The sequence below is a fragment of the Arvicanthis niloticus genome, chromosome 10 (genome assembly GCF_011762505.2).
Source record: "Arvicanthis niloticus isolate mArvNil1 chromosome 10, mArvNil1.pat.X, whole genome shotgun sequence".
Classification (NCBI taxonomy): Eukaryota; Metazoa; Chordata; class Mammalia; order Rodentia; family Muridae; genus Arvicanthis; species Arvicanthis niloticus.
Genome location: NC_047667.1, coordinates 42,828,738 through 42,855,454, shown reverse-complemented (window position 1 = coordinate 42,855,454; position 26,717 = coordinate 42,828,738). Strand labels below are relative to the sequence as shown.

Here is a 26,717-nt window from a genome sequence, read left to right as displayed (position 1 = left end):
CAATTGATCCTGTACATTTATCAGACAGGCACTGCCTGACCCCTGGTGGGACACATGGGAAGTGTATCATCGATATCTGTTCTTACCTCTCTCTCTGAAACTAAAAAGTAAGCCCTGCTACTTACTGAGTCTAGGACTAGACACCAACACGTTGCTCCTAATCCCTAAACTGAAGAGATGGTGTAAAATGTCTAGGATCATACAGCTGTTCATGTAGAACAGAGCTGTCTAACTCAAACCTGTGTTGTTTCTTCACTGCCCTAGCTGCATAGAATTGGGGTTTTTAGAACAATGAAGGAAGCAGACACGTGAGAGATAGCCTGATCCCTGTGAGAAAGCTGGGTCCTGGTCAGCAGCACAGGCTGCACTTCCCCATCAATTTAAAGGATGTCTTTGGTCAAGTTGCTCGGCGTTCTGAGCCTTATTTCTAGCTGTTGAGTAGAGTGGCTGTACTGATTTATATTAGAATGCTCACTGAGGCAATTCACATAAAGAGCTAGATCAGTTGCTAGCATGCATTAGGTGCTTTATAAAGCTTCACCTCTTTGCTTGCTGTAGATAGCACCCACTATGCTGCTGACTCATGGGCCTGCTACAGGTGACTTGGTGTGCCCATGCTTGTTCCATGTTCCAAGGTCAAACACAGATGACTGGCAGATGCGGTTGGAATCAGTTCTTCCCTCCCCTCACACAACATGGTTCAGTTCTATACCCCTCTTTCTCAGCTTCAGGGTAGGATTCTGTTTGCTATCACTGTCTCTTCTCTTTACAGATAAGATTTAGTTTGATTTGGTTTTATTGAGATAAAGTTCCACATAATTCAGGCAGGTCTCTAACATACCAGGTAGCTGAAACTGGCTGTCTTAGTCATTGTTCTATTGCTATGAAGAGACACCATGATCACAGCAACTCTTATATTTAAAAAAAAAAGCTTTTATTAGGTCTGGCTTACAATCTCAGAGGTCCACTGTCCACTGTCATCATGGTAGAGAGCATGGCCATGTGCAGGCAGTCATGGCGCTGGAGAAGGAGCTAAGAATTCTATATTGAGACCCACAGGCAGCAGGAAGAGAGAACCATTGGGCCTGGCTTAGACTTTTGAAACCTTAAATCCCACCCCCAGTGACACATGTCCTACAAAAGGACTACACCTCCTAGTCCTTTCAAATAGTGCCACTCTCTAAGTATTTAAATATATGAACCTATGGGGGTCATTCTCATTCAAATGACCACATTCCACTCCACTCCCTGACCCCCATAGGCTTGTAGCCATATCATAAGGCAAAATGCATTTAGTCTGACTTCAAAAGTCCCCATAGTTTTTCACAGTCTCAACACTGCTTAAAGTCCAAAGTTCGAAGTCTCTTCTGAGACTTCTGCAATCTCTTAACTGTAAGCCCCTGTAAAACCAAAATCAAAAAGCAGACCATCTACTGCTAACATACAGTGGCACAGGGTCTACGTTACCATTCCAAAAGAGAGGAGAGGAAGCATTGTGAAGAAATGCTGGCCCAAAGTAAGACACAAACCAGCTGGGCAAACTCCAGACTCTGTATCTCCATGTCTGATGTCAAAGTGCTCTTTGACAGGTATCCTACAACTCTGGCATTTCCAACATCTCGGGATCTCCAAAGGAATCCAGACCTCACTTTCACAGATTTACACAGTGGCTTTTCTGAACCTCCATACAGGAACACACCTGACACACACCTGGCCTCAGCAGCTTTCCTTAGCTGTAGAGGAGGATTCTACGACCCATTTCTTGCATCCTTGACTCTAAAGCCAGAACCAGAAGCTGCAGTCCTGATGCATGTTGGGGCTGGAACGTGGCCCCCTTGTCCAATTGCATCTGCATCAGCGTTCTGTTTTCAGTGGTTTCCTGCACTGCTTGCCTCTCACAAGTTGGAAGCTCAGCAGAGCGGGTCTTGCGAGTGGATCTTGCTCTGAAGTACCCACTCCCTTTATTCCATTTAGTGTTTCTTTAGACTTTTGTCTCTTTCTAGCACTGGACTTAGCTCTATTCTACTCCCTGGTGCTTCTTTTCTCCTCAGAGTGTACCTTTTGTATTTGTAAATTTTTTTGCTCAGCTTCCTCCTTTTTCATCATAGAGCTGTGTAAGAGTGACTTGCTAATAACCACATGACACAATCAAATGACGCTGTCTTGAAATCTCCTCTGCCGATGTCATTAGTCCAAAAACTAGGATCAAATTCCTAGGCAGATTGGACAAGAGCAGAACACAGCCACACTCTTCACCAAAATATCACAAGAATGGTCTCTAGGACACTGACTTCTTCTCTGGAACCTCTTGAGCTAGGCCAGCATTCTACATTGGCCTCAGCACCACAGCCCTACATGCTCCCACTAGGATGGCCCACTAAGCCGTTTAAAGTTCAACCGCTTTTCTAATTGAAAATCCAAAGATCCACATTCACCCAACAAGCAGCATGGTTGGGTCTGCCACAGCAGTCCCGTGCTCCCTGGTACCAACTGGTGACCATCACATGCCCTGAACTCACAATTCTCTTGCCCAAGTGCTGTGATATCCAGTGTGTACCACATACCCCAAGCAAATTTTTTCCATGTAAATCTGTAGTGTATGTGTGCATGCAAGTGTGTGTATGTGTGTGTATGTGTGTATACACACATATATACATATAATATACATATAAGAATAAAGGAGAGGTAGATCAGACATTAAAAGCACTAGCTGTACTTCCAGAGGTCCTGAGTTCAAGTCCCAGCAACCACATGGCCGCTTACTTCTATCTATATAATAGGATCTGGTGCCCTCTTCTGGCATGCAGGCATACATGTAGAATGAGTACTCATACATAAAAAATACATAAATACATACAAAACGAAAAGAATAAAAACCACATTTTATCATGCTTTACCATGTTCAGTTGGTACTCCTGTAGGATATACCAAGTGTGTGATCTGACCTGTTCCAAGGCCCCTTGTCTTGGGTGGTATTTGGTAGTTGTAACCTGAGGGTTGTGTGACCTTTATCACAGTGGTCTGCTCTGCAAGGTTTCAAGTCTAGATAGAACACGGCTGCTATCTGGTGCCTACCCAGCAGCAGGCCAGTACTCAGGCCCCGTCTGCCCACTGGGAAAGCCCCTCCACACCCTACTGTCTCTACAGGTAACTCTGGACCTGTCCCAGTACCACACTGTGGCAGTGCGCAGGGTCTTGAATACAGAGAGCGACGTGGTGAGCAAGTTTGGTGTCACTGACTTTCCATCATGCTACCTGCTGCTGCGGAATGGCTCTGTCTCCCGAGTGCCTGTGTGAGTGTGATGTCCCCATCTTTCTCTCCTGCCTAGTCACACTTCTGCCAGAGAAGTCACTAGAAAGAGCAGCCAAGTAGGTGAAACAAATGGGTGATCCTCTGTGTGAGACAAGACCTCCCACCCTGCAGCTCAGGATTCCTGCCTCGGCCCTGAGCTTCTAACCCATCCACACCATGCCCTGGCCATGTTATCTCACACCTCTGTGCACAGAGGAGTGCATTGACAGGTGCCGGCCTGGTGAGGACTCAGATGTGCTGGACCTTCCCCCCACCCCCACCCCCTTGGCTTTTCTAATTGCAGAAAAGTTCATTAGGAGCCAGACAATAGTCTGTTCCAAAATGTCAGGAGAAAACAATCAGGCAGCCTCAGCTGCTCTGTCAGCCTCCTGCTGCTGAATGGCCTGGTAAATGGCACCAGATGGTGCCTCTGTGCCCTCCTCAGGCAGATGATTGATGTCCGCCTGGCCTTGCAGGCAGAAATTTGGGGGACCATGGAAATCAAGGCTACCCTAAGCACCCAGAAATCGGCTTCTTTGGGCCTTTAGTACCAGCCTACACTGAGGCTGGGCTAGGCAGCCCCTTGCCCTTTGCCTGTCCTAGACCACCAGGTGCCCCTGAGGCAGGCCTGCCAGAGTCAAGAAGCATGACGTTCACAAGGGGCCTGGGAGGCTAGATTCTGGGCACGGCCAGAAAGGGCCAGTCCTAGAGGCAAGAAGAGGCATTGTTTCCCCTCACTTGGAGTTGGTGGAGGAGAAAATTGTTTGTGACGATGCTGTTCCTGAGCCATCTGCTCATTGATAGACATTGAGCCTGGATGGCAAAGCAGGAAAACCGTGCGTCCTGATGCTGGCTCCCACGGGACGTCCTGTCACTGATGCTTATCTGGGCCAGACCTTTTGGAGGAGATATTTCCTGTCTTTAAGACTCCTGTATTAGGAAAGAGAAATCAGGAGTATTTGGACAAACCTGGTTCTCTGTTGTTGTTATGTCTAAAATCACACATCAGCTCTTTGACTTCCATGGGAAGTAATATCAACTTGTGATGTCTTGGAACAAGCTTGTGGGAGAGTGGCTGCCTTGAAACCAGTCGCACCCAGCCTTCCTGTCATGGGCAGAAGCTAGTGGGTTTTGTTTTGTTGTTTTTCTTTGTGGTGCTGGGGACCAAACCCAGGACTTGCACACTAGGCAGGAGCTCTCCTGTTGAATGCATCCTCACTTCTCTGTGGCAAAATGGATGGTGTTCTCAGTGGGCCTCTCTGCCTCAGTCTCTGTAGACCATAGCCTTGCCTAGAGCCAGAAGGCATACTGAGTAATTCTCAGGCCAATTGTTTTTCCAGATAGGGGTTCTGTATCTGTCTGATGGAAGAGAGGGTCTTTATACCATGGACAGTGAATGGACGAGTCAAGTGAGGCCCAGGGAGCCAAAGACAAGATGGGACCGGGTTGAAATGTTTCTTACTAAGCCTTTCTGTGGGAGGAGCCACCTGTTTCCGCTCCTGACTTTGGTCAGCTGTGATTGTTTTGTCCTTAGCACTTCCATTTGCTCTCTTTCCAGGCTGGTGGAGTCCAGGTCTTTCTATACATCCTACCTGCGGGGGCTGCCTGGACTGACCAGGGAGGCTCCCCCAACCACAGCTACACCAGTCACTGCTGATACGATCGCACCCACAGTATGGAAGTTTGCAGACCGGTAAGGCTGCCTGGTTCTCCTCATACATCCCCTTCATGAACACTGCCTTGCTCGTCCCTGTTCCCGTCATGAGGTGGCCCACCTCTGTCCCTTCAAGGCTGGCCTTGGGGTTTGTTTGTTTGTTTCGCTTGTTGTCTTTGTGTTGCTGGGAACCCAACCCAGGACTTGAACACACTTGGCAGAAGCTCTCCATGGTCTGTCCGATGAGCACACTGGAACATACTAGTCCTTTGGGGATCGCTATCTGCTGACCATCTCAAAAATCTTGATGTGGGCTCTCCTGTCTTTGCACCAGGCCCCCAGTGCCAAATGTGTGTTTACCAAACAGCATTCCACGTTATCCTTTATAATAGAAGGAATGCTGGCCAGTGTCCATGGTACAGAAGCTTAACTTCACTCAAAAGGCAAGTAGAAGCTAGGCATCGTACTGCACGCCTGTATGCCAGTACTTGGGAGGCCACAGCAGCAAGATTGTGAAGTCTAGGCCAGTCTCAGCCTTGTAGTGAGAGAGCAAGAGAGAATGAGAGGAAGGGAAAGGGGGAGGGAGAATGACAAGTAGAGTCTGCGTGGAGGCTCACTGGGAGGAATCCGCACGGAGGTCACTGGGGAAGCTCTACACTAACTTCTACACCGAGCACTTCTTCAGGCCAGGCATGTGTTAGGCACGTAGGTTCAGATCTGTCAAGTGGGGTATGAGACCTGAGGTCTGGCAACTATGCACATTAGCTCTGAAAGGAAGTCAGACTGCTGCCTGTACTGCCCCCATGCCCTCTGCTATCCCAGTTCCCAGCCTTAGAGCAGTCAAACCTTAGTCTTTCACTCTCACAGACGGCCAGCTGAACCCAGGTCCTCTGAAAGAACAGCAAGTGCTTTTAATTGCTCAGCTATCTCTCTAGCCCAAGGAGGCCACTTCTTGGGACAGAACATGGGAACAGTGAGGTAAACTGAGGCTCAGGGACACCACAGTGGAGACTTTGCTGAGAATGAAGTATGAGTACTGCTCGTTTTGTCTGTTGGCCCTATTGGCTCTGTACTGTCAAGAGGCAGAATGATTGGTTAGTTTTACAGGTGAGATAGCCCAGGGACTAGGAAGTGCATAGGCTCATAAAACTAGTTAGCTATCAGGCTGAGGCCAGGAGCCAGGTCGCAGGAGGCAGAAGTCAATAGATAGCTGACGTTCAATGCTGTTCTCAGCAGTACTTGAGCTGCCCCCATAGAAGCGTGATGAGCATGGGATGGCACAGCTGGCTGGAGGGGTATAAGACCTGACAGGGTCGAGAAGCAGTATGTCTATGAGCCCTGAAAGAAATAGGAGACATGTTTCCTCTCCTGTCTCTCCACTATCCCAGTGCCTAGCCTCAGTGGGTAACTAACTTCTTGGCCTTCCACTTTCTCAGGGAACCTAGGTTTTCCTTGTCTGTATGCACTGACGCTCTGTGTGTCCACCCCAAGGGTCTTTGCTCAGAACAGACAGCCTGATTAGTGAGTTATGGAAGGAGCTGACTTTGGACCTGGAGAGAAGGCTCCGCCCATCTGTAGCAAGCTGGTTTCCGTTTTCAGTCAGTCCTCTTAGCCACCTTCCTGTAAGCAGTATGCTCTGCCTCTTATACAGATGAAGGGTTGAGGCTTAGAGAAATTCCTCACCCAAGGCATTCAGCAAACCCCGCCAGAGCCGCGCGCCACACATCACTATGACATCAGCAGTGCTCTCTTGCTTGTTCCTTTAGCACTCGCTCTGAGGTTAATGCTTCTTTTCTTCCCACTTCCTCTTGAACTTCAGCTCCAAGATCTACATGGCCGACCTGGAGTCTGCGCTGCACTACATCTTGCGTGTAGAAGTGGGAAAGTTCTCAGTTCTCGAGGGACAGCGCCTGGTGGCCCTGAAAAAGCTTGTGGCAGTATTGGCCAAGGTGAGCAGGGCCCCAGCTTCTTTTGTCTCTGTAGTTCATATGTGTTTAGTGTGCTTCTCTGGAGGGCGGATACCACATCAGTCCCTTCCTTGAGGAATTCAAGTCTGACTGGACACCTGGGCCCTTAGCTGCCCAGGCCCCCACAGGCTTCTACCCTCCCTTTACATCCATGTTCTATACCAGCCCCATATGCCCAGAGACCACCCATCCTGTAGAGTAGAAGGGAGAGAGACACTGGGCCACATATCCCAATACCTGGGACTATGCTCAGTCATTTTGGCGACTTACTCTGCCCGCTTACCTGAGTTCTCCACCACACTTAGACCTAGACTATGGCTTCTTACTCCCTGCCATGGTGACTGGGAACTAGGACTGGGGACACCAGAGTGAAGAGGGGTGCTTTCTGCTTTCCTGTCTTTCTTCTCAGTCTAACCCAAGTCCCTAGCATTGGCTCTGCACTGTGCTCCCTGGTAACGTCTCAGAAAGGTGGCTGCTTCTCAGAGTGAAGCTTTTGGTTGTTAAAGACCTGATGTCTGACAAGCATTTAGTCTTTTTGCCTGCTTTGCAGAGTTGTATCACTACCATTTAAAGCCCAGGGGCTCAAGTAGCTTGCCTTAAGATAGCCAGCAGGACCAGGCTTTTGAGGTACTGTCACACTGAGCTGTCTTTCCCTGGCCTCCCCACTCTGGCTTCCCAACCATGGCCAGCCCTGCCCTGCTTTGCCGCTGAGTCAGGGCTGCCTGTCCACTGGGCCTGCCTGCTGCCTCAGCCTCCCTCAGTCCCAGCTGAGCTGAGCTTGCTCTTCCCAGCGGGTCTGGGGGAACCTCCAGATCTCTCCCTATCTCACCCATTCTGCCACCATTCTGACCCTCTTGGCTTGGTGGCCTGTGTATCTGTATACAAAGAAGACCCTGTAAGGAATGTTGCAGGACAGACAGCTAGTCCCTCACTTCAAAGGCCTGCAGCCTGCATTCCACAGTACTGAGGAGGCCTGGTACAGACACCCTGTTGAACAAATCCATAGGAGTCCTTTGTACTGTTTTTCTACCATCACAATGAGGGAAAGCTCCTGTGTGCTCCCCAACCCCACAGACCTCAATGAGGATATGCCAGGTCAGTCTGTTTCAGAGGAGTCCTGGGAAGCGGTAGTTTCTCTGTGCTGCTTGGATCTGTTTTCAGCTATAAGCAAGCTGGTATTTAGTTTGCATCCCAGCTGGGCTATGTGAAGCTGATAGAAGAGGAGACAGAAGATATCCAGGTTAGATAGAGGCCTGGACAGCACACTCTCAGGGATACAGGAGATGGGTATGGTACCAAGGGGCTCTTTAGCCAGAAGCCAGGTCTCTCTGAGAAGATGGTGGCACTGAAGCAGAGGACTGAGGGAAGCCAGGTAGGATGTCCCACAGTCGGGCACAGTGACCTGGGACACAGGTATAGAAGCCCCGACTGGCCTTTGTCTGCATGACTGATATGTAGTATCTACTTTGCTGGGGAGCTTCCTTCTTTTCTGGAGAATAATAAATAGTCAAAGCTGCTCCCTTTCCTTAAGCTCCGGCAGGCTGACAGACCGACCAGTACACTGTGTATTTGCTTATTTTCCAGTCTTAACTGTGAGTGGCACTCGTCGTTTTACAGATGAGGAAATGACAGCCCAGAGGGGCGAGTCACCTTGTGAAAGTGAACTTCCCATCCACATCTCATTTAACCTTCTCCCTCTCCTCTGACAAGAAAGTCTGGAGTGAGGAGGCCCCTCTCTCAGCCTGCCTCGTCACATGCGAGCAGCTATCAGCGCTGGCCACTGGGTGGCATTTGGTCACCAAGGTTTCCCTGCTCTCTGCTGTCCAGAGCCCTTTAATTCATCCCTGCTTCTGATGCATGGCCTTAGAAGGCAGAAAGAAGGTGCCAAGTCAGGATGGCAGGCGGAGGTCAGTGAGAAACGCTGACTTTCAGCTGTAAATCTGCGTGTGGGCCCAGAGCTCTCAGGAGCTGACCAGGAGGAATCGTTCTGAAGCACAAGTCCTTCCGGCCATTTTTCACTCTGGGGGATGGCTAGGCCTGCCGTTTGATAAGGGCAGTTAGTACCTTCTTGGAGGCTGCCTCTGGTACCACTCTCATATTGGGGGTCTTCTCCCAGTGGTTCTTTTTCCTCCTCTCACATGCTTCTCGGATCATTGTCTTCCTCACCTACGTGTTCCCCCTGTGGTTTTATCTGCTCTGCTTCACCGCTGCATCCCCTTCACCCCACCCCCACAAGCGTTTGTACATGCACACATATGCACACATGCACACACCCCCTCCTCCCTTGAGTCCTTGTGGTTTTAAAGTGCTGATACTAATCAGATTTGAGTTGACTTATTGTCAAAGTAGCTTTTCATGTTCCTCTGAGGCTCTTGGGAGTTACCATCGAGATTTGGATCTTGGCCCTACGCCCTAGGCTAGCCTGTCCATATTGGAGGCCCGTGAGCTAAGAAATGAAGGGTCTTTTGCCAGCTTAGCCTATTACCAATGAAGGTTTCTCCTCGGTGTGGTTCTTGTCTTTACAAAAGAAAGAGCTGAGCCAAGAAACACGGACAGCTAAAAACAGTTTACTTAGCAAACGCAAAAAAAGAGAGTGCACTCCAAGCTGGACTGGGTCTTCCTTCCGAAGGGAGGCAGGCCCCTTCCCTAGAGCACAATCTTCCTTCCATTTTGTCACTGAGAATGGCTCAAGATGTCCCTGCAGTTTTTCCTTCCTTGCTTATCAGGATGTTTGTCATGGGGAAGGGGCCCTGGTATCTCTGTTTCTGAAAACTCCAACTGCTGCTCCAAGGAGGTTGGTGATAAAGGGGATTCTGGGCATCGGGAAACAGCTGCCAAGATACAGCTGCAGTTTTCTTCAGTTACCCAATGCTTAACCCCTTGCCTACTCCCTGTAAGCCCAACTGGGCAATCAGTTGCTGCATCAGAAGACTACCTGAAAAGAAGACTTGTAACCAGTGTTCGCAGCAATCCTGGGGAGTGGTGTGGTGCTTGGATCTTCCTCTGAATGGCTGCGTGTAATTGGGTCAGCCTTGCAGCCTGAGCCTTGATAGGAGAGACCCACAGGGCCCAGGCTACATAGAGTTTCTTCTGCTCTGTCCAGAATGTGCCTGTCGGGTTTTGTTATACTGTAAAACTCTGTAGAATTGTCTTACTCTCCATTCACCACTTGTTCCTTCCTACAGTACTTCCCTGGCCAGCCTTTGGTTCAGAACTTCTTGCACTCTATAAATGACTGGCTTCAGAAGCAGCAGAAAAAGAAGATCCCCTATAGTTTCTTCAAAGCTGCTCTGGACAGCAGGAAGGAGGTAAGTCTAGCAGACAAGTGAAGAACTATCAATGTCCTTGACATCTCGGGGACTGGAAGGACGTAATGCCTCGGTCTCTGATGACATTATTCAGAGGTTTGCATCAAGTGATTCCATTTATCACTAAAGAGCTACTCTCCACTGGGGCCTGCGGAACAGCTCATTGACTCCTCATACATCAGAATTTCACTTAGCAGATGGAGAAACCAAGTTTGGGAGATACATAACTGTTCTAGTCTAAGACCCTCTAAGTACCTGTAAGTGATTGGAACTAAAAACTCCCAGGTATGAGGCAGTAGAGACTTAAATTTGAGATAGGGCCTTACTCTGTATGTAAGGCTAATGACCTTGAAACTCACAGTAATCCTCTTACATCAGCTCCTCAAATGTGAAGATTGTAGGCACGAGCCAGCACATTTATTATCTAAGACACCAGAGTTCATAATTTTTGCCTGCTTCCAAGCAGCGTTTTCACGTGGCCCACAGCAGGGTACCTATTATTTCTGCTGTCTGCAAAAGCAAGCCACACCTAGTAGACATGCAGACCCTGTGGGTTTATAAGGTGTCTGGGCTTCCAGGGTCCTCAGTGATTGGCATGGCTGTTTCAAAGATGCAACTTGGCCATGGATTCTCAGATCTGCCAGTTTGTGCTGGGTGGGTATGGCAGAGGCACCTGTTTGAGGGCCTCCTTTGCCATGGTGCCATGTGCTTCTCCACCTGTGCACTCGTGCTCATGTGTGTGTCCCTTTTAGGACGCCGTCCTTACCGAGAAGGTGAACTGGGTTGGCTGCCAGGGCAGTGAGCCACATTTCCGGGGATTTCCCTGCTCCTTGTGGGTCCTCTTCCACTTCCTGACTGTGCAGGCAAACCGATATAGCGAGGCCCACCCACAGGAACCAGGTGAGTGCAGGGCCTGCTCACCGGATTCTACCTCAGTCAGTCTGTCACATCTGTTCTATCCTCAGTGGGGAGCCAATTGGAATGATCCTGTATCAGTGGGAAACTATTGAGGCAGAAAGAAAAGGAAATGCTTGCAGGAACACAATTCTGGAGCTGTGGAGAAGAGGGAGGCAGAACTGGAAAAGCCAGCCCTCATGGGGGAGGGGAGCAATTATACCTGGAGTGGGTGCAGAAGAAATGGAGCTTAGGAAGTAAGGGATACAGTGGTACAGGCACAGTGGTACAGACACAGTGGTACAGACACAGTGGTACAGACGACACAGTGGTACAGATGACACGGTGGTACAGACACAGTGGTACAGACGACACAGTGGTACAGATGACACAGTGGTACAGACACAGTGGTACAGACACAGTGGTACAGGCACAGTGGTACAGGCACAGTGGTACAGACGACACAGTGGTACAGACGACACGGTGGTACAGACGACACGGTGGTACAGACACAGTGGTACAGACGACACAGTGGTACAGACGACACAGTGGTACAGATGACACAGTGGTACAGATGACACAATGGTACAGACGACACAGTGATACAGATGACACAGTGGTACAGACGACACAGTGGTACAGACACAGTGGTACAGGCACAGTGGTACAGGCACAGTGGTACAGACACAGTGGTACAGACGACACAGTGGTACAGACGACACGGTGGTACAGACGACACGGTGGTACAGACACAGTGGTACAGACGACACAGTGGTACAGACGACACAGTGGTACAGATGACACAGTGGTACAGATGACACAATGGTACAGACGACACAGTGATACAGATGACACAGTGGTACAGACGACACAGTGGTACAGACACAGTGGTACAGGCACAGTGGTAAAGGCACAGTGGTACAGACACAGTGGTACAGACGACACAGTGGTACAGGCACAGTGGTACAGACGACACAGTGGTACAGGCACAGTGGTACAGACGACACAGTGGTACAGACGACACAGTGGTACAGACGACACAGTGGTACAGATGACACAGTGGTACAGACGACACAGTGGTACAGACGACACAGTGGTACAGGCACAGTGGTACAGACACAGTGGTACAGGCACTGATGGTGTGAAGCAGAGGGGTGCGGGGACACACACATACACGGGGGGGGGGGGGGAGGTGAGAGAATGCTCTCTGCAAGGTCCTGGGGGATGGAGGTGGGTTACTTTCTAAAGGGTTGGAGGTATGCAGATTAGGGAATGTTTAGAAGCAATAGGAAGTAATCCCCAAGGTATCTGGAGTATGGAAGAGAAAAAAGTCATAGAGGGTGACCTTCATGAGAGTCTGGTTTCAGCTCAAGAAAAAGTGTGGGAGTCAACAGAGACCCTTGTTGGTACCAGCCTACATGAGGGAGTCAGAGTGAGAATAAAGGGGACATAGAGACAAACTAGAAGATACTCAGACCAGAGGAGGATGAACTCCTAAGAGCATCCCAGAGAGGCAAGGCCCACCAGAGAGCAAGTCAAATGGGAAACCTGAAGCAGGCAGTAGAGGAGGATCATGGGGGTTGGAATGAGTGTTCTGCCCCTGTCAACTCTCTAGTCATGCCACATAGAACCCAAATGTCCCACTGAAGAGGAGAGGGGAGCTGACGTTTAGGGGTTTTAGAGGAAATAGGACTGTCTCTGTGGTGACCCTCAGTAGGGGAGAGGTAGGTAAGGGAGCACTGGGCCTGTGTCATAGGCTGAAATGGAGGCACTTTGCAGGGACCACAGCAGAGTGGAAGAACCGTGACAGGACAGCAGAGGCTGGCAAGTGAAGGGCCTTTCTGTGCTGTCTCCTTTCCCTGCAGCTGACGGCCAGGAGGTCCTCCAAGCCATGAGGAGCTATGTTCAGTTCTTCTTTGGCTGCCGTGACTGCGCTGACCATTTTGAACAGATGGCTGCTGCATCCATGCACCAAGTGAAAAGTCCCAGCAATGCAGTCCTCTGGCTCTGGACCAGCCACAACAGGGTTAACGCTCGCCTCTCAGGTAAGGAGGGGTCACTTCCAAGGCTGGAGGTGGCATCTGGGGGCATACTGACTGTCTTTTTCAGTGGCACTCTGCCTCTTACACATACCTGCCAGCCCTGTTAGCCAGGCCAGTGTCATTAGCCCTGTCTGCAGAGGAAACAGATGGGGACTCTGTACGACCCTGGCGCTCAGTGCCAGCGCTCCTTCCCCTGCTAGTCCCAGGACCCCTCTCTCCTGCCTCCTATGCTCTGCCTCTCCCTCTATAAGCCTCTTATCGGACTAACAGGGAGGAGAGCATGGGTTTTCCACACCCAGAGAAAGTTCTTATCAGAGAGTGGGCTGGGCCGTGGGGAGCTTGTCTTCCTAGTTTCCCTTATTTACTTTGTTTACCTGTCCTTGCAAATAGGAGCATAGTGGGTCCTACACATGGAGCCTGGGAGGGGAGCCTTCTCTAGACTGGTTACTACATATCTGGGGAGCCGTGTGTACCTCCCAGACAGCCCCCCCTAGGGTAGGAGCTGGATGGAGCAGGTTACTGCAAGCCAGCACGTGGTTCCCTGTCCTGGAGCCTCCTAGTGGCTTTTAAAAAGAAGACATGTGCCTACCTTCCCTGCCAGTTTCTTCCACTTCCCTTATCTCACCCTGCCACCAAACATTGCCATGGCTGGGTCACACTGTAGGCCAGAAAGGTGCCAATTTGTCCAGGGATTGTTTGAGTTTGTGGGTGCTCAAGCTAGGCAAACACTCTGCTACTGAGCTGTCTCCCCAAATTCTCCTCTGCCTTCTTGTTTTGAGACAGAGGCATCCAGACAGGCCCTGAACATGCAATCCTTCTACCAAATCCTCCTGAGTAGCAGGATTACAGACTTGTACCACCGAGCCTGGCTACACGCTCCTTTGTTTTGTTTTGTTTTTGATTTTGCTTTTGTTTTCTTTCTCTGTATCTCTCATATCTCGTCTCCCATCCTTTTAAAGGGTTGGTAAGCCTTTTTGCAGATGAAAGAGCTGGTGTTCTGAACAGAAGGAACCTGAGCTTCAGGCAGACCTGATGCTGCAGCCAACTGTGTATGCTTCCCTCCCCAGGTGCTCTGAGTGAGGACCCCCACTTCCCCAAGGTGCAGTGGCCTCCCCGTGAACTGTGTTCTGCCTGCCATAATGAACTCAATGGACAAGTGCCTTTGTGGGACCTCGGTGCCACCCTCAACTTTCTCAAGGCTCACTTCTCCCCAGCAAACATCGTCATAGACTCTCCTGCAGCTGGAGCAGCAGCCCGGAGGGGCACCCAGAATCCCCAGCTGGTAATGGATACATTAAAACTGGAGATCAGAAATTCAGTGCGGGGTCATGAGCAGGCTGCTTCTGCAGAGTCCCCTGGAGCCACTGCCCTAGATGTACCAGCTGAGAAGCCTGAAGCAAGTGGTCCCCAGGAACTATACACAGGCCTCAGAATGGGTGGAGCTTTGCCAGGGCAGGGCCCTCCTGAGCATGTGGAAGAGCTTCAGAGGGATGTGCAAGAGAATGCCCAGGGTCAGCAACATGTGAGCAAGAGAGACACTGAAGCCTTATTGCTGCCTGAGGTGAACCACCTCCAAGGCCCTTTGGAGCTCAGGCGGGGACGCCGCAGCCCCAAGCAGCTAGCCAGCATACTTGAAGGGGAGCCAGAGGCCCTAGCTGTACAGGGCCAAGGCCAGTGGCTAGAGGTTCTGGGAGGGGGAGTTTCCCACCTAGACATTAGCCTGTGCGTGGGGCTCTACTCTGTGTCCTTCATGGGCTTACTGGCCATGTACACCTACTTCCGGGCCAGGATGAGAACCTCAAAGGGCCATGCTAGTTACCCCACAGCCTGAACAGCCCGGCAGAGGACAGAAAAGGGAGCTGCAGTCTATGGGCTTTTTTTGACACTGGCCCCCTTGCTTCCTGTGTACCCCTTCCTTGTTCCATTGTCACCTTAAGAGAGTGACAAGTCCCTGAAAGTGAGTTGTTGCTGGGACCCTGAGTCCACTGTGAGAGGATTCCATAGACAAAACAAACAGGGTGCCAGTCTCACTTGGCCAGCATGGGGTAGGAGCAGCCTGACACAGGGGCTCAGGGCTTCTGGGAGGCTCAGGCTCAGGCACTGGCTTCAGCACCAAATTCTGTTTTTCAGCTTTTGTGAAGTCCTGCCCATTCCTGCTGAAGTCTCAATGTTTCCTGCTTGGTCTTGGCCTTAAATTGAGGCAAACAAGTCCAGAGCTTTGGAGGTTTCTCATCCAGAGGAGAGTATCTGGGGCGGAGTGGGCAGGAGTGGACATCCTCACTGCATTCTGAGGCTGTCTGCTTCCCTCCCTCTCGACATGAAGAAAATGCATCCCTTCTGGCCTTCTCTGGCCTTCCCAGCTTCAGCACCTCAGGTGTGGGTGGGGTTTAGCTACAAGAATGGGTCTGGGAGCCTCAGGAAAGGATTCTGGTTCAAACTGGGGTTTCTGCTGCAAGAGTGTAGTTTGAGGTTGGTGTCGTTTGGCAGGCTGGGAGGGTAACAGTTGCTGGACTGTGGGGTGCAGTGCTTGCTTGGTGGTAGGGGCAAGGGGGTGGGTGATGCTGGAGTCTGTAGTGCCTTTTAGTCCTAGGCTAGCTGTGAGAGGGCAGACTCCTCTCCGAGCTGGGGCACTTGTCTCTTACTTAGGTCTCTAAAATCAATGCAAACTGGTGGGAAGGAGCTGGGTTGAGAGCAGTGAGTGGAGTGTACTCTCTCCCTGTTGGTTCCACTGCGGGCAGGAGGGGTAGAGAGACGGCTCACGTGCTTCATTCCCCTGCTCCTACTGCTTGGGAGGATGTAGAATAAAATTATTTTTGTTAAGTCATGCAGAGTATGTTTGACTTGATCCTTGGAGAGGTATTATCTGTGTCTACACTGAATGCACAGCATCCATGCACAGTGTCCAGTGCACAGCATCCAGTGCACAGCGTCCAGTGCACAGCGTCCAGTGCACAGCATCCAGATCCTTGGAGAGGTATTATCTGTGTCTACACTGAATGTACAACATCCAGTGCACAGCGTCCCGTGCACAGCATCCAGATCCTTGGAGAGGTATTATCTGTGTCTACACTGAATGCACAGCATCCATGCACAGCATCCAGTGCACAGCGTCCAGTGCACAGCATCCAGATCCTTGGAGAGGTATTATCTGTGTCTACACTGAATGTACAACATCCAGTGCACAGCGTCCAGTGCACAGCACCCAGTGCACAGCGTCCACATCCTTGGAGAGGTATTTTCTGTGTCTACCCTGAGAACATAGCATGCAGCTTCACCAGAGATCCAGCAGCCAGGGCACTCTTGGGTACAGGAGCAGGCACACACCCCACTCCCCACAGATCACTTGGACCTATGAGTCTCCACATGCACTGGGGACAAACTTTAGTGATGGTCCTGCCACCTCCTGCTCTCTACCCTTCCTGAGACCTGCCTGAGAGGGACCTATCTGTAGCTGCCACCTTCAGCTATTCCTCCAGGACTGACAGGCTTGTTTGTCCAGCCAGCCTGGGTTAGCTGCTCAGCCAGGAGGAGTCAGCCTGGATTAGAGTTTGCCCCTAATCCAGCCTGCTGGGTTTTACAGGGATCAGAGCAGCTGATAATGAACCTCATTAGGGGGGGAAGCAGAAACCCCGATCCGATTTGGGCTTTTCTCTGACATCTTCATTCTGCTCAGACGGCCTCAGCACTGGGTGCAGCAGGTGGAACGCCAAGGACACCCCCTGTGCTGGGGCAGCTGGGGTGGGGGAGGAGGCAGCTGGCAGGGCATTTGACCTCTTTAGCAGCCTGGTTCCTGGGGTGTCTGAGCCCCACCCCACATCCTTCGAGACCTTCTCTGCTAGATCCTGCTTGAGGGTCTGAGAGGCTGACAGGCCAGCACACGATCAAGCAGGGTTTCTGAAAGAGGTTCCAAGGGCCTTTGTTCAAGGAAGTGCCCTACCAGTCCACAGAGGTTCCTCACCATAGCGTGACTGCTCATAAAATGTCAAGGAGGGGGCTGGAGAGATGGCTCAGTGGTTAAGAGCACTGACTGCTCTTCCAGAGGTCCTGAGTTCAATTCTCAGCAACCACATGGTGGCTCACAACCATCTGCAATTAGATCTGATATCCTCTTCTGGCTTGCCTGAAGACAACTACAGTGTACTCATATATGTAAAATAAATAAATAAAATCTTTTTAAAAAAATAAATAAAATGTCAAGGAAAGATTCCTGTCAGCCAATCCTGTAGTACCAGTAACCATACTTCCCCAAACCAAACCTGGGTACCTAAGATTGGGGCGCTACTAGAAATGCCATTGCAGGCTTGTTCCACGATGCTCAGCCACAGGACTGAAATGTGGAGGCAGGCCCCTATTTGAGACCTGTGGTATGGGTTTCCTTCTGCATAGCGAGCCCCTCGGCCCTGTCTCAGACCTTCTGATTGATAGGCAGGATGGTCTCCTGACCCACTGCTTTTTCCTTGACTTCCCAGGGCTCATGTCCATGGCTTGGATAAGCCAGTGTGCCCACCAGCTGGCCCCCTGTCCTGTTCACGCAGCCATCCTAGGACTGGGGCTTTCTGTGTCTTATGGGCCTTTCTAGGCTGTTTCTCTGGTAGAAGAGGATTCTAAGAGGAGACCTGCAAAGCAAAGATTCCTTTTGCTGGGTTGGCCAGAGAAATCCACATGTCTGGTGAGTCACGGTCTAGGGGTTTAAGGTTTCCTCCAAGTGACAGCCACACTGGACTTTGAAGGATGAAGTGCCAACCAAGAACATATGAAAATGTGTAGATGGAAGACAAAGCACATACATACCCAGTCCAATAAAGAAAAAAAGTTACTACAAAGCAGAACAAAAACCTTATGCTATTATCATCACCATTATGTCAGGATTTCCTGTGCTGGGTTAGACTAGAATCGGTACAAAACAGAACAGGTGCGGTCCTTGATGTTAGCTTACAGGTGACTCCAGTAGACGCCTCCCAGGGACCTAGCAATGGTTTACATCATTACCTGCTCCTGCCCCACCCCAGCTTCTCTGTCTGTCTGTCTGTCTGTCTGTCTGTCTGTCTCTTCTTCCCTCCCTCTCTTTCTATCCTTCCCTGCTCTCATGACTCGGCTTCTGTCTGCCTGTCAACATGTCCACTCATCTGCCTCTCCCCTCCCTTCCTCCAATAAGCCCCCTTTACACCAGATCTGTTGCATGGTGCAATTACTCAGGGGCACACCTTGACATAGGCCCACCAGGTACCCCCTTACACCATTATATTTCATAACACCTGATGTTACTGACTGGGGGGTGGGGGGGTAGGATCTAGTGATCAGTGTGCTTTGAAGGAGAGACACCAGCAGGGATACCCTCAGCAGGTTCTTCTATGCCCTGCTAGAAGACCATATGTGATCTGAGGTGTATGTTGTGGTGAAGGCACGGTGTGGGGACACCCTCCAGGAGAAAGTTCTTTTTAGTGCTCCTGCCCCCCCCCTTCACATTCTGGCCACAGCACCCTCCTGAAGGGTGTCCTGGCTGAAGGGAGCCACAGTCCAGTTGTATCCTGATGGACCCTCTCCTCTCGGGGCAGTTGGGAAAGGGGAACTCGCCTAGCAACACCAGGCAGGATCTCCACAGCTCTGCCACAACAGTCCTCCAGCTACCTGCCTGGGCCTCCTCAGGTGTGGCGCTCCTGGCATCCTGCTCCTGCCTAGTTCATGCCACACACCACACAGCCAAATGCCTCTGATGGAAGGTTGGGGCAGAAGGAACAGGGAGCATTTCCACTCTGCTTGAGGAATGAGTTACATTCTGAGAAAAATAGTCTAATCCATGTGTTTCTCTACACACACCCTTGTGCTTGGTTTTGTGCCCCCCATGTCAAGTCAGGGTCCAGCAAACCTGGCCTAACCACCTCTGATGTTCTGAGGGGCAGTTGTACTGAAGATGAGGAACACTGTCCTTATCCCTCCCAGTCTGTCTTCTGTCTGGCCCCAGCCATGTGGTCTCCTTAACAGAGAGGCCAAGCCTTTGGGGTCCCAGCCCTTGATGAAGTCTTCTGTCAGAACTTTAGCCTCTCTCTGGAAGAGCACACTCTGGAAAGCCGGCCAGCTGATGGCTGCAGGGAGAGTAATGGAACTGCAGGTGGCCAGTCTTTGGTCACTTTCCCTGGGCCCTGTCCAGGTTTCATTGCCTCCTAGGCCATGAGGTGCATCACAGACAGGAGAGTTTGGAAACCACAGGGCGCAAGCAGACCATGGAGCTTGGGAGGGAGCTGAAGGAGACTCAAAGCTTCATCTATGAAGCTTCTAGCTGGAGAAACTCCCCTGCCAGGGCTGCTGGGATCCAGCCGCTTTGCTGTTCATCTCTGCCCAGAGCAATGGACTTTTCCCTAAGGCTGCCAGGCATTTGACTGTGTGGAAAAGACCCTGCACAATGGCTAGTTCATCGGGAAGAGCCAGCCGGCCACCTCTCCCATCTCTTTCTAGAAACTGCATCCCTTATTGCATCACTTTGCCACTAAGTGGCCTCCTTGCTCATTGTGGGGCTGGCAAGGGTAATAAAGGAGCAGTTGTTTAAAGCAGTATATAAACAGCAGGTTTCTTAAAGCTTCATTCACTGGAGAAACTGACAGGAAGAAACAGCAGAAGTGACAGGTCTATAGCCCTGGGATTCAGAAAGCAACTCTACAGGATAACTGCAGGATAGCTCACCTGAGAACCAGGGGTGACTAGGGTATCAAGTCTTGGGGGTATTGGAGCTACTATAAGATCCATCCCTGCACACCCAGTTACCAGGGCATCAAGAGGAGCCAGAGGGTGTGAGCACCAAGGAGATCTGAGATCAGGATTCATCCTGGAACCCTCCTCAGACTAGTGTCCTGAAGCCCAAAGCCTGTGTATTGCTTTCACCTAAAGTCTAAGGTCTGGAAATGACTCCAGGGCATGAGTTCTCCCTGTCTCTTCTCCTTCTGTCTGTCTTTCAAAATCTTTTCTTACTTTCTGTTTTCTGTTTGTTTTTGCTGTTTTGTTTTGTTGAGACAGGGTTTCTCTGTGTAGCTCTGGCTGTCCTAGGAGTCACACTGTAGACCAGGCTGGCCTCAAACTCAGAAATCCACTTGCCTCTGCCTCCCAAGTGCTGGCATTAAAGGCGTGTGCATGACCAATGCTTGAATCCAAAATATTTTCTTAATTAAAGTTTAATAATTCATTTCTTTGGTTACAAAACCAAAACAATGGTGGTGTGTTTCTTCTTCTCCTTTTCCTTCCCCTTCCCCTGCCCCTGCCCCTGCCCCTGCCCCTGCCCCCGCCCCCTTCTTCCTCCTCTTCCTCCTTCTCTTCCTCCTCCTCCTCCTCCTCCTTCTTCTGACTAGGAGGTGTGATTTTTAAGAACAAGTATTTCAACATCAGATCTGTAGATCTTTACAAAAAAGGACCCTTGGCTGACCTAAGAGCTATTCATAACACTGGAACAGAGCTGTTTGTTTTTTTTTTAAATCACCTTTTAAAGAAAGGAGCAATTGATGAATCTGATAAAATTCACTCATAAAGGCATTTGTTAGGCATTTACTCAAGGAATCCTATGTGACAAAACAGAAAGCTCAGGCTGGGTGCTGGCTCAGCAGGTGCTCGCCAGGCAAGCCTAATGGTCTTAGTTCTATGCAGACCACACAGTTTTTAAACACAGTGATCTGGGTCTGTTGCCCCAGTAGCATTCCTACAACGAGATGGCAAATGGAGCCTGGGTATGCCAGAAGCTTGTGGGCCAGCTAGCAGGAGTGGCTGGCTCTACCCCAACAAGATGGAAGGTACAAACCAATTCACAAAAGATGTCCCCTGGCCTCCATATGCATGCTATGGCAGGGGTGTATGTGTGTGCATGTGTGTGCGTGTGTGTGCGCGTGTGCGTGTGTGTACAGAAATTAACAAAAATCTCAAGTCTGATAGGAATGCACACAAATTCAGGATGAATACCAGCAGTAATATTGTGCTACTTTCCCAATTTAAATTTATGGGTCTGGTGTGTGTGTGTGTGTGTGTGTGTGTTAGCAAATAAAATACTAATGATTTTAGTTTGCATTAGCCTGTTCATCTCTCCACACTGCCAGGATGGCACACCCTTCACTCTGAAGGCAACTAAACTCAAGAGTCAGACAATCTTCATTCAGAAATATCCACATTCCATGAAGAAACCACGAAGAAGCTGCTGTAGATGAGGAACCCCATGTACCCCAAAAGTGAAGTCCTGCAAGGCAAATGCAGACAGTGGTAGGGGTGGGAGTGCCAACTGTGAGACCTCAGGAAGGCAATGTTACCCACTGGCACCACAGGCCAAGAAGACAAGAATTCCGGTAGACACTGTGCCTTACAAGTGAATTCACTAACGTAGCAGAGAGCAGACTGTCTACAAATAGAGGAGAACGCATCCTTCTAGAATCCTTCTGAACTCTGGCTGACTGATTCAACTCAAACTGGCTCAAATTCCTCTTCAAGGATTCTCTTGACGTCTGACTGAATTGCTCTGTTTGGAAAAAATTGCCTCTGAACTCCATTCCACCATCTCCCTGCACTGCTCTTAAGTAGCTTGTCCTCCTACTGGAAGGCAGCAGCAGAAGCAGCGGCGGCGGCGGCGGCGGCGGCGGCGGCGGCGGCGGCGGCGGCGGCGGCGGCGGCGGCGGCGGCGGCAGTACAATGTCCCCTAGAAGGCTCTACTCGGCTACTATGTTCTTTGCTCTGTAAAGAGTTTGTACCATTTTGTACATAAATTCCAAGTCCTTGGATACTAATTTTCCAGCTATGACCTAGGATGTACTGTGCACCTATGAACTCTCAGAAATATCATTGTACATCTAAGTATGAGATTCCTGGAGGCTCTAGGTTCTATCCCAAGTTTTCCTGGGCTGTGTGTCTACAAGAACCATCCCCCCACCAGCATGCTGTAGAAGGGCTGGTGGTGGCCATGAGGCAGGCTATGCACATTTCACATCTACTGCCATTCTATCACACAAATAGAGCCCCAGCTGTAGACCCACACAGTCATAGCCAAGCATCTTGTGCTTCAGGAGCCTAGTGGAAGAGCAGATGTGCCTGTGCTTTCCCTGGAGTGAAGTTTATCTCCCTCCATGTTGTTCATCTTTTTCCTTTGTGCACCAGAGGACTCAAGTGTAAGCTGCACTAGGTAGTGGTACAGGATATGGATGTACTGGAAGATATAAATCATGTTCTCTGGTCTGTAGAGAATTTTAATCCGGCAACATGGCCACTCTGGCAAGGGATCACATCTAAGACCTAGGCCTGTGTGATCTAACTAGAATATAAACATGCCCTTAGTACACACCCTTTATCCCTCTGTCTAGAATACAGACATACCTTTAGCACACATTTTTAATCCCAAACAATGACGTCTAATTGAGGGGGAGACGAAATGACAAATCAGTGAAAGATTTGACAGAATGAGTCAGAGATAGGATACGCCAAACTCTCATGAGAACAGACTAGAAAGAGAGGCTACTTAAGAGCAGTGGGGGGAGAGAGTGAAGTAGAAGTCAGTTCAGCTCAGTGCAGTTTAGTTTGTGGAGTTCCGAGGAAGTTTTTCCAACAGAACAATTTAGTCAGAAGCCAAGAAAAGCCAATTTGAATCAGTCAGCTTGGAGAGGAGTTTGAGCCAGAACAACTGAGTTGAACCAGCAAGCCAGGCAGTCCAGAAAGGCTAGAAAAGAGTGAGTTTATACAACAGTAAGTCTTGAAGGCTTAAACATTCTAAGCCTAGATTAGCAGATGGAGGCTAGAAGCTGAAGCTTTCAAGGTCCAGGCCTGCAGAAGATTAGATTGTATGGAGGCTAGCAGCTTCCAGGCCTAGGCCTAGGATAGTTAGAAATGCTCTGGGCTCAGCCCAAGTCATGTATTTGTAAAGCTTGGGTACAGCTCTCAACTCATCCTTCCCCTAAGGAATTCAACTTTTACACTGGTCAGGTGGAACTACAGGCCAACCTGGAGAAATAGGAGCCACGTCTGACCTGAGTATATCATCAACTACAACCCAAGAAGTCTCTGAGATGGTTGAACTGGCTGATGCCTTCCCTCTTGCCTAAGCTCAGTATGTCATGCAGCTACCAGCAACTGCTGGACATGTTGCTGGCCAATAGCAATCTCCGTCAAGAGTTCTGTATGATGTGCTCCAAAGCCTTTTTATGTAGGGCTATGTGGTGGTTTGAATGTGCTTGGCCCATAGGAAGTGGCACTATTAGGAGGTGTGGCCTTGTTGGGGAAAAGGCTTTGATGTCCTGTGCTCAAGCTCTACCCACTGTGGGAGAAAGTCTCTTGGCTGCCTTCAGATCAAGATGTAGAACTCTCAGCTCTTTCAATACCATGTCTACCTGAATGCTGCCATGTTCCCTCCACAATGAAAATGACTGAACCTTTGAAACTGTAAGCCAACCTCAATTAAATGTTTGCTTTTGTAAGTTACCTTGGTCATGGTGCCTCTTCATAGCAATAAAACTCTAAGACAGGTGACAAGATGGCTGAGTCTACTGCTTCCCTATCATGCCAACACCTACCTGCCACTATGGCCATCTTACTCATATGCTTGGCCACTGCACTTAAGGCTGTGTTAGTGACACTGCTTTGTCCCCTCTCCTCCACTCTGAGACATGTTTAGAGATCCCTACTAGCTTGTTTTAATGCATCGTATATTGTTAACCATAGTGGCCACTGTTTCCAAAAGCATAAAAACTATGAAAACTTAAAAGAGTTCCCTATAGCTTGTATCTATGTTGGGGGGGGAGGTGTAGTATGTATGGTCTGGTATAGTATGTCTATCTGTTGTGTGCTTATTGTGTTTGTTGGTTGTATGTATGTGTATTTCTTAGTGAAGAGATACCATAACCACAGCAACTCTTACCAAAAAAAAAAAAAAAAAAATAACGTAATTGAGGCTAGCTCAAAATACAGATTTAGTCCATTATTGTCAGGGTGGGAAGTATCATGGCAGCATGCAGGCAGACTGGTGCTGGAGAAGGAGCTGAGAGCTCTGCATATGGATCCGTAGGCATCAGGAAGAGAAGTGAACCACTCGGTCTGACTTAAGCTTCTGAGACCCCAAAGCTTCAAAGTCACCTAGTGATGAACCTCCTCCAAAAAAGCCACACCTACTCCAACAAGGCCACACCTCCTAATAGTGCCACTCCCTATGAGCCTATGGAGGCCATTTTTATTCAAATCACCACAGTGCATTTGTACACATGGGGAAGCCTGCAGCTCACCTCTGACGCTCTCTACCTTTATGTTTTGAGACAGAGTCTCTCAGAGGAATTGAAGCTCATGGATTCAGCCAGACTAGCTGTCCAGTGAGTTTCAAGGACCCTCCTATCTCCCTCTGCAACCCTCTTCAGTGTGAGGCGCGGATGTAGAGAGAGGTATTCCAGGTGAGTTCTCAGCTTTTTATGCGGTTCCAGAGCTCCAAATTCAGGTCTTCCTGCTTGCCAGCCAGATACCTTACCAACTGAGCCTTCTTCCCAGCCTTGTTTTACTGAGACAAGGTCTCACTGTGTAGCCCAGGCTGTCCTGAAATTCACTGTGTACCCAGGCATCCTCTGCCTCAGCCTTCCAAATTCTGGGATTACAGGTTTGGGGTCCATACAATGTTAATGATACTTTTAAAAAATTTCATCAAAATCAAACTTAATATTTAACAAGTGGAAAAATATGTGTTCTAAATACAACAGAAGACTATACCCTCCTATGATATGCAGCCCAAGAAATGAGCTAGATCCACATGTATCCATGGTTTTGACAAGCATACAAGCTGTTGTTCCTATCTGTCTGTTAATGTTGGTCTAGAAGAGGCCTGGGGGAATACACGCATGCTGAAGTATGAACTGTGACTCTAAGTGAAGTCAAATATGAGTGGACTTAAAGCAGGGCTGGGCCTGGAGGGCGACACAGCACTGTTGCTGCGGCTCTGCTGGCTAAGACTGCGCCAGTGACTGACTCAGGATGTAAAAACATCAGCCTGCACAGGTTCAAGGGTCAAAGATCACCACCACTTGAAGGATGTGACAAAGTGTTGGAAAACCATACAAGATGGGGGTACGGTCTCAAAAATCAAAGTCCATCCCTGGGTCATCTCAGCCACTGCTGGTGACAAACTGAAGCTTTGGGAAACATATACAGTAATTCATAATGTAACAGAGCTGGTAAAACATTGTAAAAGTTTTAATACATGTAACCTTTGATCCAATGATTCTATTTCTGGAGTGCAACCTTAGGGATGAATGAATCGGGGTACTTACTGAGACTTACTACATGACGCATATTTATAATATCAAAGTAAGATTAAAATAAATCCCCAAATGGGAAATTGATGAAATCTGATCTGTTCCAATGGAACAACACAACACTGAAAACTGTTTGACTATTTTAGCCTCAAATTACTTTTATACTGCATTATTGGTTGAAAGTTCAAATGTAGCCTGCAGTAGTGGTGCACGCCTTTAATCTCAGTGCTTGAGAGGCAGAGGTAGGCAGGTCTCTGTGAGTTCTAGACTAGCCTGGTCTACAGAGTGAGTTCCAGGACAGCCAGGGCTACACAGAGAAACCCTATCTCAATGTGTGTGTGTGTGTGTTGTGTGTGTGTGTGTGTGTGTGTGTGTGTGTGTGTTCAGTGTAGGATTGTGTTTATTTTCCTTTTTTATATGTTCATTTTTTATTTTAAAATCATTACATGTACAATTTAAAATACTTCTTTTTGAGATGTAGGCTATGTAGGCTATTTTGTCAATTTGGCACAAGTCATCTGAGAGGACAGACCTCAATTTAAAAAGTGCTTGCATAAGGTTCTGCTGTAGGCAGGCTTGTAAGGCATTTATTTTCTTAATTAGTGCCTGATGGGGGAGGACTCAGCCTGTTGTGGGTGGGGCCATTCCTGGGCTGTTTGTCCAGGGTTCCATAAGAAAGCAGGATGAGCAAGCTATGCTGAGCAAGCCAGTAAGCAGCATCCTCCATGGCCTCTGCACTGGTTCCTGCCTCCAGGTTCCTTCCTTGCTTGAGTTCCTGTCCTGACTTCCTTCAGTGATGATGGACAGTGATGTGGAAGTGTTTGCAAAATAAGCAGTTTCCTCCTCAAGTTGTTTCTAGTCATTGTGTTTCATTATCGCAGTAATAACCATATGGAGGGGGGGAGAGAGAGAGAGAGAAAGAGAGAGAGAGAGAGAGAGAGAGAGAGAGAGAGAGAGAGAGAATGAGAGCTATTGTGATGTAGCCAGTAGCCAGGCTGGTCTCAAATTATCACCCTCCTGCCTCAAACTACTGAGACCTGGAATTACAAACATCTGCCACACACCTGGAATAAAGCATTTTTAATGGACCGAGAACGTGACCTGGGCTGGGGACGGATGTAGTCAATCAGCAGAATTCTTGCTGATTACACGTGAAGCTTTATGTAAACTGCAGAGTGACACAATCCCAGCACTCAGGAGATGGGGGGGGGGGGTGTCAGAAGTTCAATGTCAATACATGTTCTAGGTCAACCTGGTATGCGTGAGATCTTGCTTTAAAAAAATAAAGTAAAATGAGTAATCGGGCTGTTAGGACATT

The 26,717-nt window shown here is 49.2% G+C and overlaps 1 protein-coding gene across 2 annotated transcripts in view; it reads left to right on the top strand.

Moving 5' to 3' along the window:
- Window positions 1-15,981, top strand: part of Qsox1 (quiescin sulfhydryl oxidase 1) — a 36,003-nt gene extending 20,022 nt beyond the window's left edge. The window contains exons 6-13 of one of the 2 annotated variants that reach the window (XM_034513158.2): window positions 3,148-3,293; window positions 4,851-4,985; window positions 6,766-6,895; window positions 10,099-10,221; window positions 10,974-11,121; window positions 12,981-13,160; window positions 14,225-14,439; window positions 15,288-15,981. In XM_034513158.2, the coding sequence (XP_034369049.1) occupies window positions 3,148-3,293; window positions 4,851-4,985; window positions 6,766-6,895; window positions 10,099-10,221; window positions 10,974-11,121; window positions 12,981-13,160; window positions 14,225-14,439; window positions 15,288-15,296 (1,086 nt within the window). In that variant the 3' untranslated portion in view covers window positions 15,297-15,981. Of the gene's footprint in view, window positions 1-3,147; window positions 3,294-4,850; window positions 4,986-6,765; window positions 6,896-10,098; window positions 10,222-10,973; window positions 11,122-12,980; window positions 13,161-14,224; window positions 15,128-15,287 lie in introns of those variants that run through there. The other variant, XM_034513156.2, reaches the window with a different exon arrangement.
- Window positions 15,982-26,717: the final 10,736 nt, after the last annotated feature.